General features: G+C 34.9%; 1 protein-coding gene across 1 annotated transcript in view; it reads right to left on the reverse strand.

The window, feature by feature from the left end:
• Positions 1-16965, reverse strand: part of TRPC7 (transient receptor potential cation channel subfamily C member 7) — a 460933-nt gene that overhangs the window by 24810 nt on the left and 419158 nt on the right. The window contains exons 9-10 of the mRNA XM_016428186.2: positions 10524-10745; positions 1726-1806 (exon numbers count right to left, since the gene is read on the reverse strand). Coding sequence (XP_016283672.2) covers positions 1726-1806; positions 10524-10745 — 303 coding nt within the window. The remainder of the gene's footprint in view (positions 1-1725; positions 1807-10523; positions 10746-16965) is intronic.

The following is a 16965-nucleotide window of genomic DNA, read 5'->3' on the forward strand; positions in this document are numbered from 1 at the left end:
TGGAAGGAGTAAAAGGAAAAAAAATCCATACCTTCATAATATTGCCCTAGATAAAATGTGAATTTTAGGGAAGATGTATGGTGATTATTCTTTCTGTTTTATTCAAAAGATTAATTGGAGTTCTGAGCAAGGATTTGTTTTGTACAATATTTCTCTAAGCAGCAGGCTTTTCCAAATTTCTTTACCCAAATTAGGTCCCTTCATGATTTTTAAAAATAACATATCTTTTGGGTAAAGTGAGATTCTCATGTTCTGTTTTCAGATGTGAATTCCATTACTGTAAATGCTAGTGTCTTACTGTGATATGTCACTTTTTTTCAGACTTTCAGCTTGACAATTTAGATCATTCCCTTTCACATTATACTGACAAACAATAATTCTTTTTGGAAAGATGTGACACTTTAGAACTCTGAAGGCTAGGACTTTAGGAGATCAAATATCATGGTGAATTTCTCAGTATATGACACATGTGGCCTGAAAGATCTGACCCTACTGTGACCAATGAAATTGGATTAATGAACCCTCCATTTTCTTTGCATTTTAACTTTATTTTTCTGTTCTTTTAAAAATCATTCTCTGCCTCATAGAATCTCTGCGTTTTTTTAAAGAATCAGATTATACGCCATCTCTTACAGAAAGATTTTCCTGACCCCATTATTTATTGATGTGCTCTCCTTCAAATTACAATTCTCTCACCCTCTCTCCTATATTCCCTAGCAGGATACCATAAATTCACTGAAGGCAGGAATAGTTGCATTTTGTCTTTGCATCTCAAATACTTACCACTATGCTTTGCAAATTATAGGTAGAATAAATGCTTGATAGATTGATTTACATTCTAGAGTTTATTTCTTCCAGAAGCCAAGAGGAGAACTCAGCAATTCTCTGACTGGCATGTCCACTATTCTAGACTTAGAGCTGATTCATAGCCCAAACATGACTCTATAAGACATCCCCAGACAAGTCATGGTGATACATGTAGGTAAAACACACTTGCAGATGAGATGCAGCTCATGTTTGTCTATGGATATGAGATGAGGATCAGTTTTGGGTCATACATCAATTCCAAGGCACTGGCTAAGACAGGCTGATATTTTCTTAATGCCATGGTGAAGGTTGTACAAAAGTTCCGAGTGATGATGCCATCTGTGCCTCAACAGCTTAGAGTGCTTACCTCATAGCGTTGTCATTATTATTAAATGAGATAAAAGGTCAAATGTACTTTTGAAACTTAGCCACCACCATAAACACCATCAGTAGTAGCAGCAGGAGCAGGAATAGTAGCAATGACAAAGATACCAGCTCTGGATATACAATCTGGATACTACTGCTTTAATGCCACTGATATCAGTCTATAGGACTAGTATTATCTAGGAAGGTGTTAGAGGGCATGATTAGACCAGTGATATCTTTATTTAAAACCCTTACCTTCCTTCTTGGAATCAATACTGTGTATTGGTTCCAAGGCAGAAGAGTGGTAAGGGCTAGGCAATGGGGGTTAAGTGACTTGCCCAGGGTCACACAGCTGGGAAGTATCAGAGGTCAGATTTTTAACCCAGGATCTCCTGTCTATAGGCCTGGCTCTCAATCCACTGAGTTACCCAGCTGCCCCTGCAGTGATGTCTTTGAATTGAATCTGTAAAAATGAACCATGTTTTTAATCAAGGTTTCCTTCATTGATGCCTGCTTGAACTTCGCATTATATTTTTAGAAGAGGATTGTTACCTGATATCTTGTGGGTTTACTGAATGTGTTCTTCACAGTAAGATTGTCAGCATTCCCCATGCTGGTCTGGTAACGAGATTTCTGTAACAATAAACAAATTGAAACTTGGACAGCACCCATGTGGAACAAATTTTCTAAAAGAGCAATACACCAGGGATATTCCATTAGGCTATAAAAAACTAGGTTTATATATACTTGTCAATGAAAGTAAATTGAGACCAACATTAGAAGGGCTCATTCATGTCAGATCAGAGTCAAGAGATTAATTACTCAGCTACCACCTACTATCTAAGGAAAAGTAAAATTTTGAGCAATATTCAAAGCAAGAGTATCTTTAATTTTTTATTTTTCCTTATTTATTTTTTTGAAAATTTTATTTAATTAACTAATTTAGAATAGCTTTCCATTGTTACAAGAGATTCATGTTTTTTTTCCTTGCCCTTCCCCAAACCCCATTCCATTGCTGACGTGTAATTCCTCTGGGTTTTACATGTGTCATTGATCAAGCCCCATTTTTATACCATTAATATTTGTACTAGGGTGATGATTTAGAGTCTACATCCCCAATCATATCCCCATCAACCCTTGTGATTGAGCACTTGTTTTTCTTCTGTGTTTTTATTCCCACAGTTCTTCCTCTGAAAGTGGATAGCGTTCTTTCTCCTATGTCCCTCAGAATTGCCTTAGATCATGGCATGATCTAATAGAGAAGTCCATTACATTTGATTGTATGAAAGTGTATCAGCCTCTGTGTGCATTGTTCTCCTGCTCCTTTCACAGAGCATCAATTCCTGGAGGTTGTTCTAGTTCACATGGAATTCCTCCAGTTCATTGTTTCTTTGAGCACAATAGTATTCCATCATGAATAGATACCATAATTTGTACAGCCATTCCCCAATTGAAGGACATTCTCTCATTTTCCAATTTTTTTGCCACCACAAAGAGCGCAGCTATGAATATTTTGGAACAAGTCTTTTTCCTTATAATCTCTTTGGGGTATAAACCCAGCAGTCCTTTAGCACACTTTGCGCAAAGTTCCAAATTGCCATCCAGAATGGCTGGATAAATTCACAACTCCACTAGCAATGTATTAATATCCCAATTTTGCCACAGCCCATCCAGCATTTATTACTTTCCTTTACTATCATGTTAGCCAATCTGCTACATGTGAGGTGATACCTCAGAGTTGTTTTGATTTGCATCCCTCTGATTATGAGATTTAGAACACTTTTTCATGTGCTTATTAAGAGTTTTGATTTCCTTAACTGAAAAATTGCCTATTCATGTCCCTTGTCCATTTATCAATTGGAGAATGCCTTGATTTTTCGTACAATTGGTTTAGCTCTTTATAAATTTGACTAATTAGACCTTTGTCAGAGGTTTTTATTATGAAGATGGTTTCCCAATTGGCTGCTTCCCTTCTAATTTTCGTTGCATTGGTTTTGTTTGTACACAAACATTTAAATTTAATTTAATCAAAATTATTTATTTTACATTTTATAATGTTTTCTAAGTCTTCCTTGGTCTTGAAATCTTTCCTTTCCCAAAGATCTGACAAGTATATTATTATGTGTTCATCTAATTTACTTATAGTTTCCTTCTTTATATTCAAGTCATTCACCCATTCTGAGTCTATCTTGGTGTAGGGTGTGACATGTTGATCCAAACCCAACTTCTCCCATGCTGTTTTCCAATTTCCCCAGCAGTTTTTGTCAAATAATGGATTTTTGGTCCCCAAAGCTGGGCTCTGTGGGTTTATCCTAGACTGTCTTGCTGAGGTCACACCCCAAGTCTATTCCACTGATCCTCCCTACTGTCTCTTAGCCAGTACCATATTGTTTTGATGACCACTGCTTTATAATATAGTTTGAGATCTAGTACTGCTAGGTCACCTTCTTTCAAAAATTTTTTCCCTTGATATTCTTGATCTTTTGTTCTTCCAAATAAACTTTGTAATAGATTTTTCTAATTCAGTAAAAAAAAAAGTTTCTTGGTAGTTTGATGGGTATTGCACTAAATAAGTAAATTAGTTTGGGTAAGATTTTCATTTTTATTATGTTAACTTGTCCTACCCATAAACAATTAATGTTTTTCCAATTATTTAGATCCAGTTTTAATTGTGTGGAAAGTGTTTTGTAGTTGTGTTCAAATGGTTCCTGCTTTTGTCTTGGCAGATAGATTCCTAAGTATTTTATATTGTCTAGCTTGATTTAAATGGAATTTCTCTTTCTAATTCTTGCTGCTGAGGTGAGTTGGAAAAATATAGAAATACTGATGACTTATGTGAGTTTATTTTGTATCCTGCAACTTTGCTAAAGTTGTTGATTATTTTGACTAGCTTTTTAGTTGATTCTCTAGGATTCAAGTAGACCATCATGCCATTTGCAAAGAGTAATAACTTGGTCTCCTCATTACTTATTTTAATATCTTCAATTTCTTTTTCTTCTCTAATTGCTTCTTCTAGTATTTCTAGTACAACGATAAATAATAGAGGTGATCATGTGCATCCTTGTTTCACTCCTGATCTTATTGGGAATGCTTCTAATTTGTCCCCATTGCAGGTGATACTTGATGATTTTAGATAAATACTGTTTATTATTTTTAGGAAAGGCCCTTCTATTGCTATATTTTCTGGTGTTTTCAATACGAATGACTGTTGTATTTTGTCAAAGGCTTTATCTCCATGTATTGAGATAACCATGTGATTTTTGTTGGTTTGCTGATTGATATAGTCAATTATGTGCATGATTTTCCTAATATTGAACCATTCTTGCATTCCTGGTATAAATCCCATCAGATCATAATGAATAACCCTCATGATCACTTGTTGGAGTCTTTTTACTTGTATTCTGTTTAAGATTTTTGCATCTACTGCTGGGTCTATACCCCAAAGACATAATGGACAAAAAGACTTGTACAAAAATATTCATAGCTGCGCTCTTTGTGGTGGCCAAAAACTGGAAAACGAGGGGATGCCCATCAATTGGGGAATGGCTGAGCAAATTGTGGTATATGTTGGTGATGGAATACTATTGTGCTAAAAGGAATAATAAAGTGAAGTTCCATGGAGACTGGAACAACCTCCAGGAAGTGATGCAGAGCGAGAGGAGCAGAACCAGGAGAACATTGTACACAGAGATTAATACACTGTGGTACAATCGAACGTAATGGACTTCTCCATTAGTGGCGGTGTAATGTCCCTGAACAATTTTCAGGGATCTAGGAGAAAAAAACACTATTCTTAAGCAAAGGATAAACTATGGGAGTAGAAACACCGAGGAAAAGCAACTGCCTGAATAAGCGGTTGAGGGGACATGACAGAGGAGAGACTCTAAATGAACACTCTAATGCAAATACTATCAACAAAGCAATGGGTTCAAATCAAGAAAACATGTAATGCCCAGTGGATTTACGTGTCGGCTATGGGGGTTGGGGGGGAGGAAAAGAAAATGATCTATGTCTTTAATGAATAATGCTGGGAAATGATCAAATAAAATATAAAAAAAAGAAAAAAAAGATTTTTGCATCTATGTTCATTAGGGAGATTGATCTATAGTTTTCCTTTTCTGTTTTTGACCTCCCTGGCTTTGGAATCTGTACCATATTTGTGTCATAGAAGGAATCTGGTAGAACTCCTTCTTTATTTATTCTATCAAATAGTTTGTATAATACTGGGATTAGTTGTTCTTTGAATGTTTGATAGAATTCATTTGTGTATCCATCTGGACCTGGGTTTTTTTTTTTTTTAGGGAGTTCTTTGATGGCTTGTTCAATTTCTTCTTTTGATATGGAGTTGTCTAGGTAGTCTATTTCTTCCTCTGTTAATCTAGGCAATTTATATTTTTGTAAATATTCATCCATATCACCTATATTGGCATATTTATTGACATATAATTGGGCATAATAGTTTTAATGATTGCTTTAATTTCCTCTTCATTAGAGGTGAGGTCTCCTTTTTCATCTTGAATACTGTCAATTTGGTTTTCTTCTTTCCTTTTTAAAATTTGATTGACCAGTACTTTGTCTATTTTATTTGTTTTTTTCAAAGTACCAGCTTCTAGTCTTATTTATTAAATCAATATTTTTTTACTTTAAATTTTATTAATTTCTCTTTTGATTTTTAGTATCTCTAATTTAGTCTTCATCTGAGGATTTTTAATTCATTCATTTTCTAGTTTTTTAATTTTCATGCCCAATTCATGGGCTTTTGCCCTTCCTAATTTGTTAATATATGAACTCAAGGATATAAATTTTCCCCTGAGTACTCCTATGGCTGCATCCCATAGATTTTGAAAAGATATCTCATCATTGTCATTTTCTTCAATGAAATTATTGTTTCTAGTATTTGTTCTTTAACTAACCAACTTTGGAGAATAATATTTAATTTCCAATTAATTTTTGATTTGACTCTCCATTTACCCTTACTAATTATTATTTTTATTGCATTATGATATGAAAAGTTTGCATTTCTTATTTCAGCTTTTTTTGCACTTGTTTGCTATGTTTTTGCAATATTACATGGTCAATCTTTGTGAATGTAACATTTGCTGCTGAAAAGAATGTCTATTCCTTTTTGTCTCTATTTATTTTTCTCCACATATCTATTAACTCTAATTTTTCTAAGATTTTATTCACATCTCTTACCTTTTTCTTACTTTTTGGTTTGATTTATCTAGATCTGTTAGAGGAAGGTTCAGGTATCCCACTAGTATAGTTTTACTATCTATTTCCTCCTTCAAACCTGCTAGTTTCTCCTTTAGAAATTTGGATGCCATACCATTTGGTGCAAACATGCTGATTACTGATATTTCCTCATTGTCTATACTGCCTTTTAATAGTATGTAATTACCTTCCCGATCTCTTTTAATCAGATCTCTTTTTACTTTGGCTTTGTTAGATATCATGATTGCAACTCCTGCCTTCTTTTTCTCAATTGAGGTCCAATAAATTTTGCTCCAGTCTTTGACCTTTACCCTGTGTGTGTCTATGTGCTTTGTGTGTGTTTCTTATAGACAACATATGGTAGGATTTTGGTTTCGAATACACTTTATTTGTTTTTGTTTTATGGATGAGTTCATTCCATTCACATTCAGAGTTATGATTGCCATTTGTGTAGTCCCCACATTTTGATATCCTGTCTTAGTTCTGCACTTTCTTCTCTTGCTATATACCCTTTTTAACCAGTGGTTTGCTTTTAATCAGGCCCCCTAATCTCCACCATTAATATACTTCCCTTTTAGCCCTCTCCCTTTTTGTACCTTTCTTATTCTTTTTTAGCATCTTTTAAGTTCCCTACCTCCAGTCTTCCCCCCCTCCTTCTTGTACTCCCTTCCCCACCCCTCCTACTTTTTCCCTTTTCACGTTCGCTGTGGGGTAAGATAGAATTTGATACTCCAATGGATCTAGATGCTCTTCCCTTTCAGAATTGATTCCACTGAGAGCAAGGTTCAAGTATTACCTATTAGCACTCTCTTCCTCTCCTTCTTATAATAGTATTTTTCCCCTCTGCTTCCCATGTGCCTCTTTGTGTGATATAGATTATACTATTTATCTTATTCCTTCAAATTTCTCTTGATGCCATCACCTTTTTCTTTTTTTGCATATCATCTTAGACCACTTATTACACCAATCTCTACCTATGAATGATTCTTCTAATTACTATAATAGTAAATATAATTTTTGAGAGTTACAAATAACATTTTTCCATCTGCTAATATAAACAATTTGATCTTATAGAAGCCCTTAAAGAAGAAAATTTAAATAAAAAACATTTTTTTCTTTCCTCTCTCTTTGTTGTTTACCTTTTAATGTTTCTCTTGATTTGTGCTTGGATATTGAATTTTCTGCTAAGTTCTGGTCTTTTCTTTACAAATACTTGGAAATCTTTTGTTGAATGCCCATACTTTATCCTGGAAGCATATAGTCAGTTTTGATAGGTAAGTGATCCTTGGTTGAAGACCCAATTCTCTTGCCTTTCTGAATATCATATTCCAAGCCTTGTGGTCCTTTATTGTGGAAACTTCCAGATCTTGTGTAATTCTGATTGGTGCTCCTTGATATCTGAATTGTCTCTCTTTTGGCTTCCTGTAAAAAATTATCCTTAGCTTGTAAGGTCTTGAATTTGCCAATTATATTCCTGGGAGTTGTCTTTTGAGGATTTAATGCAGAAGGTGTTGTATGAACTCTTTCTATGTCAATTGTGTCCTCTTGTTCAAGAACATTGGAACAGTTTTCTTGGAAAATTTCTTGTAGTATGATATCAAGATTTCTGTTAATTTCTGGGTATTCAGATAGACCAATGATTCTCAAATTGTCTCTTCTCAATCTGTTTTCCAAATCATTCATTTTCTCAATGAGATATTTTATGTTTCCTTCTATTTTGTCAGTCTTTTCACTTTGCTTTATTAATTCTTGCTGTTTTGTGAGATCATTGGCTTCGTATTGCCCAATTCTTGTCCTTAAGGAATGTGTTCCCACTATAATCTTTTGATTTTACAGTATAATATTTTCATTTTCCATTTTTGGTTTCATCTATCCTCCTTTTTATGGCTTCCAGCTGTTTAATTTTGGTCTCCAATTGTGAGTTCCTGTCTTATAAACTGTTATTTTCTTTTTGAACTTTTTCTCACTTTTCTTGCCAAAACTCTTCCATCTTTCTCATAAACTCTGATTGAAATTCGTCAAGAGCTTGTGGCCAATTTCCATTTTTTTGGAAGGGTTGGATTCATTATTTACTTCTTTGTCATCTTCTGCTGCATAATATGTAGTCTGCATTTTTTTTCTCCATAAAAAGTATCCAGGGTCAATGCCTTCTTATTGTTCTTCTTGCTGTTGGGAAGTTGTTTTTCCTGGCATTGTTTACCGTCACTATGCTGGTTTTTCCTGCCCTTTTTAGTTAGAAGTCTGAATGAGGAGGCAGGCTTTCTGTGTATGGAGCTAAGGAGCATTTTTTTTTGCCTGAGGTCACCTCTCGGGTCTCCCCAGTGTCTAGTGTTTGCAGCTCTCCAATTCTAGCACATGCTGGTCCTGCCTCTGGCTCTGCAGGTGTAGTGGGGGAGGGTTGATCTGGTTGTGTTTTGGTGGAAACTCTTTCACCTGCTCATAGTGTGGAAATGCCCAAATCCCATATACTTTCAATGCTGTGCCCTACTGTGGGGTCCCTTTGTTTGTATGAATTTGTTTTTTTGGCCTTCTGAGGTAGTCTAAATTGGTAGGTGATGAGGAGAGGAAGAGTTCTGCCTTTATACTGCAGCCTTGTTAACCCAGAATCTTTTAAACCATTGAAAAAAATTTAAGTCTATGAAGGCTGAATCTGTTCACTGAAAGTTAAGAGTAATGCATATACCACTCCACATATTTTTGTAACTTCAGCTAATTACATTCATATTAAAGACCCTATGAATTGGGTCTGTATTTTCCAAATGAAGATATATTTCCTTTACATTATTCCGGGTGTACCTCATAACATGCCCTTGATGAAAGATGAAAGATAAACTTTCCAGATTTCAAATACTGTTTTTTTTTTTAGGTTGTGATACTTATGTAGAACAGGTTCATAGCCAGAAGAGGTTTGTCAACTTCATGTTCAAATTAAGTGCAAGAAATTAAGTTCGGAAGCTTTGTTTACTACATGTGTAACCTTCCTGTATATGTTTGTTATGCAAAAGTCTATCTATTATTTATTTCTTACACATGTGCTTTCTTCTGGTTGGCTGTGTGTATATATATATATATATATATATATACATATATATATATATATATATAAGAGAGTATGGCTCAACTTGAGGGGAAATCTTTTATTATTTTTTTTCTTACTACACTATCTCATTACTTTTCTTTGATTTGAATTAATTATATCTTCGGGCTGCCTAGAACAGGTAAACACTTTTCTGGGGTCTTGTGAGCTAGGATTATGAATAGTTCTGGGGGATGAATGTCTCCAGGCACCATAAATTGCCCATAAAACCCTGGGGACATTTATTGATTTTTAAATTGAAAGTAAAATAAAATTACTTTGTTTTTGCTTTGAGAATTTCATGACCCATCCTATAAAATCTGTAGCATCTTAGACATGTCTGGCCCTTTAAATTTAGGGATACACACACACACACACACACACACACATATATATATATATATACATACATATGCACATACATACAAACTCATAAACACACAGTCACCCATAGTCTTCTCTATTTACTGAAACCCAGTAGACCAGCACACCATATAGTGTTATTTTAAGGACTCTGGAAACCTTCCATCTGGCCTCTAATATATCCTCCATTGGCCCATTGCAATGCCTAAAATTCTTGACATTGTAATCCCTTCCTGGGATTACAGATGTCCTGTGTCTCCAGAAGGTAGGAAGAAAAGCAGGTTTGAGAAGAATGCTACTGTGAGGCACCTTGGGGAATCTGGGGACTTATGGGGCTGGGGAGAAAGAATATAAACATGGGTAAGAAGAGAGGTGACAGGCTGTCAAGTTTTTGTGACTTTAAAGCTTTGCCAGACCCTTGTCCTGATAGTCTAATCGTAAACCATTTCTTACTCTCTTTAAATGCTTCCTCCCATTCTTGAACTAACTTTTTAAATAGAATTATTATACCAAGGATTTGAATTAGGAACTGACCAATGCTAAGGAAAGTAGAACAGGCCCTTACATCTCCTGCTGTCTCTATTTTTAAAAATTCATTCTTCTATTACATGTCAATATCAAAAGCAAAAGCACAAGAGCAAACACACAAAAAACAAACCCCAAACCTGATAACCACCAAAATGAAGTTGTCACCTACCCTCAACTTAGAATTCAGCATGCCCATCTCAAGGTCATTTTCACAACTTTTGGCCTTGGATTTGCAGAGTTTTATGAGGCACATTTTGATTCTCATTATGAGATAATAAAATGATTTAGGACTTGGCACTAGGTTAAAAGGAGCAGGTAGAGTCCGACCTTCATCAAAATAAGATAACCAAAGCTTAGCTCGAGCAAACTTCCATTCCACATCTGCGTCTTCCTGAGAGAATTAAGCAAATAAACAAACAAAAAATAAATGAATGAATAAACAAACAACAAACAGATAAATAAATAAAAGGTCTAATTGTCAAAAAACAAATGCTTAGTATTCTTACTCAAACTTTGGGAGTGATTATAGTTTGGATATGAAAAATATTTTGGCATAACAGAAAAACTATTGACTGGAAGTCAATTGACTGGGTCTCCTTGGCTCTGCCACAAACCAGTTTATATGACCTTGGCTACATCACTTCTTCCTGGATCCCAGTTTCCTCATCTGTATAATGAAGGATTTGGACTACACAATAACTGAGGTAATTTCTTTTTTTTTTTTTAAATTTTATTTGGTCAAATTCAAACATTTTTCCTTGGTTACGAAAATCATATTCTATTCTACCCTCCCCTTGCCCCAGTCCTTCCCATAGCCGATGCACAATTCCACTGGATAATACATGTGTCCTTGATCAGAACCTATTTCCATGCTGTTGATGTTTGCACTAGGATGCTCATTTAGGGTCTATATCCCCAACCATATCCCTTTGACCCAAGTAATCAAGCAGTTGTTTCTCTTTGGTGTTTTTACTCCTACAGTTTTTCCTCTGAATATGGATAGTGTTCTTTCTCTCAATCCATTTGGGATCACAACATTGCCACTAATGGAGAAGTTCATTACATTCGAATGTACAATGTGCTCCTGGTTCTGCTCCTTTAGATCGGCATCACTTCCTGGAGGTGGTCCCAGACCCCATGGAATTCTTCCACTTTATTATTCCTTTTAGCACAATAGTATTCCATCACCAACATATACCACAATTTGTTCAGCCATTCCCCAATTGAAGGGCATCCCCTCATTTTCCAATTTTTTTGCTACCACAAAGAGCGCAGCTATGAATATTCTTGTTCATGTATTTTTCCTTATTATTGCTTTGGGGTAAAAACCCAGTAATACTATGGCTGGATCAAAGGGCAGGCAGTCTTTTATCACCCTTTGGTCATAGTTCCAAATTGCCCTCCAAAATGGTTGGATCAATTCACAATTCCACCAGCAAAGAATTAATGTCCTGACTTTGCCACATCCCCTCTAGCATTCATTACTTTCCTTTGCTGTCATGTTAGTCAATCTGCTAGGTGTGAGGTGATACCTCAAAGTTGTTTTGATTTGCACCTCTGTGATAATAAGAAATTTAGAACACTTTTCCCCATGCTTTATTAATATTTTTGATTTCTTTACCTGAAAACTGCCTGTTCATGTCCCCTTTATCAGAGGTTTTTGTTATGAAGATTGCTTGCCAATTTGTTACTTCTCTTCTAATTTTGGTTACATTGGTTTTGTTTGTAAAAAAAAAACTTTTTAATTTGATGTAATAAAAATTATTTATTTTACATTTTGTGACTTTTTCTAAGTCTTTCTTGGTTTTAAAATCTTCCCTTTCCCAAAGATCTGACATGTATACTATTCTGTGTTCACCTAATTTGTTTATAGTTTCCTTTCACACATTCTGAGTTTATCTTGGTGTAGGGTGTGAGGTGTTCAGACCTAATCTCTTCCACACTGTCTTCTAATTTTCCCAGAAATTCTTATCAAATAGTTGATTTTTGTCCCCAAAACGGTGATCTTTGGGCTTGTCATAGACTATCTTGCTGAAGTTACTTACGCCAAGGCTATTCCACTGATCCTCCTTTCTGTCTCTTAGTCAGTACCATATTGTTTTGATAATCACTGCTTTATAGTATAGTTTGAGATCTGCTATTGCAAGGCCACCTTCCTTTGCATTTTTTTTTCATTGTTTTCCTGGGTATCCTTGATCTTTTGTTCTGCTGAATGAACTTTGTTATTTTTTTTTCTAATTCAGTAAAATAGGTTTTTTTTGGTAGTTCGATTGGTATGGCACTAAATAGGTAAATAAGTTTGGGTAGTATGGTCATTTTTTATTATGTTTCCTTGTCCTACCCATGAGCAGTTAATGCTTTTCCAAATGTTTAGTTCCAGTTTTAATTGTATGGAAAGTGTTTTGTAGTTGTGTTCATATAGTTCCCATATTTCTCTCGGCAGATAGATTCCTAAGTATTTTATATTGTCTAGGGTGATTTTAAATGGAATTTCTTTTTTAATTCTTGCTGCTGAGATGTGTCGGAGATGGAAATGCTGATGATTTATGTGAGTTTACTTTGTATTCTGCAACTTTGCTAAAGTTGTTGATTATTTTGAGTAGCTTTTTAGTTGATTCTCTAGGATTCTTTAAGTAGACCATCATGCCATCTTCAAAGAGTGATAGCTTGGTCTCCTCATTGCCAATTAATTTAATTTAATACCCTCAATTTCTTTTTCTTCTCTAATTGCTACTTCTAGTGCTTCTAATACAATGTTGATAACAAAGGTGATAATGGGCATCCTTTTTTCACTCCTGATCTTATTGGGAATGCATCTAGTTTATCCCTATTGCAGATGATGTTGGCTGATGGTTTTAGATAGATGCTGTTTATTATTTTTAGGAAAGACCCTTCTATTCCTATACTTTTTAGTGTTTTCAATAGGAATGAGTATTGTATTTTGTCAAAAGCTTTTTCTGCGTCTATTGAGATAATCATGTGATTTTTGTTGGTTTGTTTGGTCAATTATGTGGATGGGTTTCCTGATGTTGAACTATCCTTGCATTCCTGGTACAAATCCCACCTGATCATAGTGAATAACCCTCATGATGACTTGCTGGAATCTTTTTGCTAGTATCCTGTTTAACATTTTTGCATCTATGTTCATTAAGGAGATTGGTGTATAGTTTTCCTTCTCTGTTTTTGACCTGCCTGGCTTTGAAATCAGTACCATATTTGTGTCATGAAATGAATTTAGTAGAACTCCCTCTTTGCTTATTATGTCAAATAGTTTGTATAGTATCGGGATTAACTGTCCTTTGAATGTTTGATAGAATTCATTTGTGAATCTATCAGACCCTGAACATTTTTTCGTAGGGAGTTCTTTGATGGCTTGTTCAGTTTCTTTTTCTGATATGGGATTATTTAAGAATTCTATTTCTTCTGTTCATCTAGGCAATTTATACTTTTTAAATATTCATATATATCACCTAGATTGGCATATTTATTGCCATATAATTGGACAAAATAGTTTTTAATGGTTGCCTTAATTTCCTCTTCATTGAAGGTGAAGTCTCCCTTTTCATCTATGATACTGTTAATTTGTATTTCTTTTTTTTATTAGATTGACCATTACTTTGTCTCTTTTGTTTGTTCCCCCCCAACATACCAGCTTCTAGTCTTATTTATTAGTTCAATAGTTTGTTCACTTTCGATTTTACTAATTTCTCCTTTAATTTTTAGGATTTCTAATTTAGTTTTCTCCTGGGGATTTTTAATTTGTTTGCTTTCAAGTTTTTTGATTTGCATGTCCATTTCATTGAACTTTGCCCTCCCTAATTTGTTAATATATGAACTCAAGGATATAAATTCCCCCCTGAGTACTGCTTTGGCTATGTCCCATAGATTTTGAAAGGATGTCTCATCATTGTCATTTTCTTCAATGAAATTATTAACTGTTTCTATGATTTGTTCTCTAACTAGCTGATTTTGGAGAATCATATCAGCTAATTTCCAATTAATTTTGATTTGGCTCTCTGTGTACCCTTATTGATCATTATTTTTATTGCCTTATGATCTGGCAAGTTTGCATTAATTATTTCTGCTTTTCTGCATTTGTTTGCCATGTTTTTATGACCTAGTACATGGTCAATCTTTGTGAATGTACCATGTGCTGCTAAGAAGGTGTATTCCTTTGTCCCTATTTATTTTTTCCATGTATCTATTAACTCTAATTTTTCTAAGATTTCATTCACATCCTTTGCCTCTTTCTTAATTATTTTTTAATTTAATTTATCTAAATTTGATAGTGGTTTATTCAGGTCTCCCACCAGTATAGTTTTACTATCTATTTCCTTCTTCAATTCTACTTATTTCTCCTTTAGAAATTTGGATGCTATACCATTTGGTGCATACATGTTGATTACTGTTATTTCCTCATTGTCTATACTCCCTTTTATTAGGATGAATTTACCTTCCCTATCCCTTTTAATCAGTTCTTTTTTTTACTTTGACTTTGTCACATATTATGTTTGCAACTCCTGCCTTCTTTCGGTCAGTTGAGGCCTAATAGGTTTTGCTCCAACCTTTGATTCTATCCTTGTGAGTATCTACCCGCCTCAGTTGTGTTTCTTGTAGACAACATATGGTAGGATTTTGGATTCTAATCCACTCTCCTATTTTTTTGTCGTTTTATGGGTGAGTTTATCCCATTCACATTCAAAGTTATGATTATCACTTCTGTATTCCCCAGCATTTTGATATCCACTCCTAATTCTGTCCTTTCCTCTTTTGCTATATACTTTTAAACAAGTGATTTACTTCTAATCACTCCCTTGATAGGCTTCCCTTTCTGGCCCCTCCCTTTTTTGTTCCCTTCTTATTTTTTTAGGGTCTATTAAGTTCCTTCCTCCATCCTTTCTTTTTGTACTCCCCTCCCTACCCCCCTTAGTTTTCTCTTCTCACTTTCCCTGTATGATAAGATAGAATTCAAGACCCCAATGAATCTAGATGCTCTTCCCTCTGAGAATTGATTTCACTGAGAGTAAGATTTAAGTTATTACCTATTAGCACTCTCTTCCTGTCCTTCTTATAAGAGTAGTCTTCCCCTTCCCTTCCCATGTGTGTCTTTATGTGATATAGATTATCCTATTCATTTTATTTCTTCAAGTATCTCTTGGTGCCATCTTCAATTCCCCACTCTCTATCTTTTTTTTGTATATCATCTTATTACCCTAATCTCTTCCTGTGAATAATTCTTCTAATTACTATAATAGTGAATATAATTTTTGAGAGTTAGAAATAACATTTACCCATATATTAATGTATATAATTTGATCTAATTGTAGCCCTTAAGAAGAAAGTTTAAATTAAAAAAAAATCATTTTCTCCCCTTACCCTCTCTTTCTTATTTACCTGTTCATGTTTCTATTGTTCTTTGTGTTTGTATATCAGACTTTCCACTTAGTTCTGGTCTTTTCTTTAAAAATACTTGGAAATCTTCTATTTTGTTGAATGCCTATCCTTTCCCCTGGAAGTATATAGTCAGTTTTGATGGATAGGTGATCCTTGGTTGAAAACCCACTTTGCTTGCCTTCCTGAATATCATGTTCCAAGCCTTGCGGTCCTTTAGTGTGGAAGCTACCAGGTCTTGTGTGGTCCTGATTGGTGCTCCTTGGTATCTGAATTGTCTCCTTTTGGCTTCTTGTAGAATTTTCTCCTTAGTTTGAAAGTTCTTGAATTTGGCAATTATATTCCTGGGAGTTGTCTTTTGAGGATTCAGTGTAGAGTGTGTTCTGTGAACTCTTTCTATGTCTATTTTGCCCCCTTGTTCAAGAACATCAGGACAGTTTTCTTCGATGATTTCTTGTAATATTATGTCAAAATTTCTGTTTATTTCTGGCTTTTCAGGTAGAGCAATGATTCTGAAATTTTCTCGTCATGATCTGTTTTCCTGATCTGTCATCTTGTCAGTGAGATATTTTATATTTTCTTCTATTTTGTCAGTCTTTTGACTTTGCTTCATTAATTCTTGCTGTTTTGCAAGATCATTGTCTTCCAGTTGCCTAATTCGGTTCTTTAAGGACTGATTTTCCACTATAATCTTTTGATTTCCCTTTTTGGTTTGGTCTATCCTGTTTTTTGTGGCTTCCAGCTGTTTCTCCTATTGGGATTCACTGTCCTTTAAAGTGTTATTTTTTCTTTGAACTATTTCCCACTTTTCTTGCCAGAAGGCTTATATCTTTTTGATAAGTTCCAATTTAATTTCTTCAAGAGCTTGTGGGCAATGTCCATTTTTTGGAAGATTTTGGGTTTATTTTAATTTCCTCCTGTATTTCCTCTTTAGCCTGGGTTTTTCCCCCATAAAAATTTTCCAGAGTCAACCTCTTCTTCCTTTTTTTTTTTCTTTGAGAGAGGTTGTTGCTTCTGTGCACAATTTGCCATCACTGTGGAGGTTTTTCCTTCCCTTTTTAGTCAGAAATCTGAGTGAAATGGGCAGGCTTTCTGGTGTATGGAACTAAGGAGCAAGGATTTTGCCTGAGGCAAGCTTTCAAATCTCCACAGCTTCTGTTTTTTGCTGCCCTTCTCTGCACTATTTTCCCACAAGTGCCTATGCTCTGTGCTCTTTAACC

Source organism: Monodelphis domestica, chromosome 1 (genome assembly GCF_027887165.1).
Source record: "Monodelphis domestica isolate mMonDom1 chromosome 1, mMonDom1.pri, whole genome shotgun sequence".
In the NCBI taxonomy this organism is placed as follows: Eukaryota; Metazoa; Chordata; class Mammalia; order Didelphimorphia; family Didelphidae; genus Monodelphis; species Monodelphis domestica.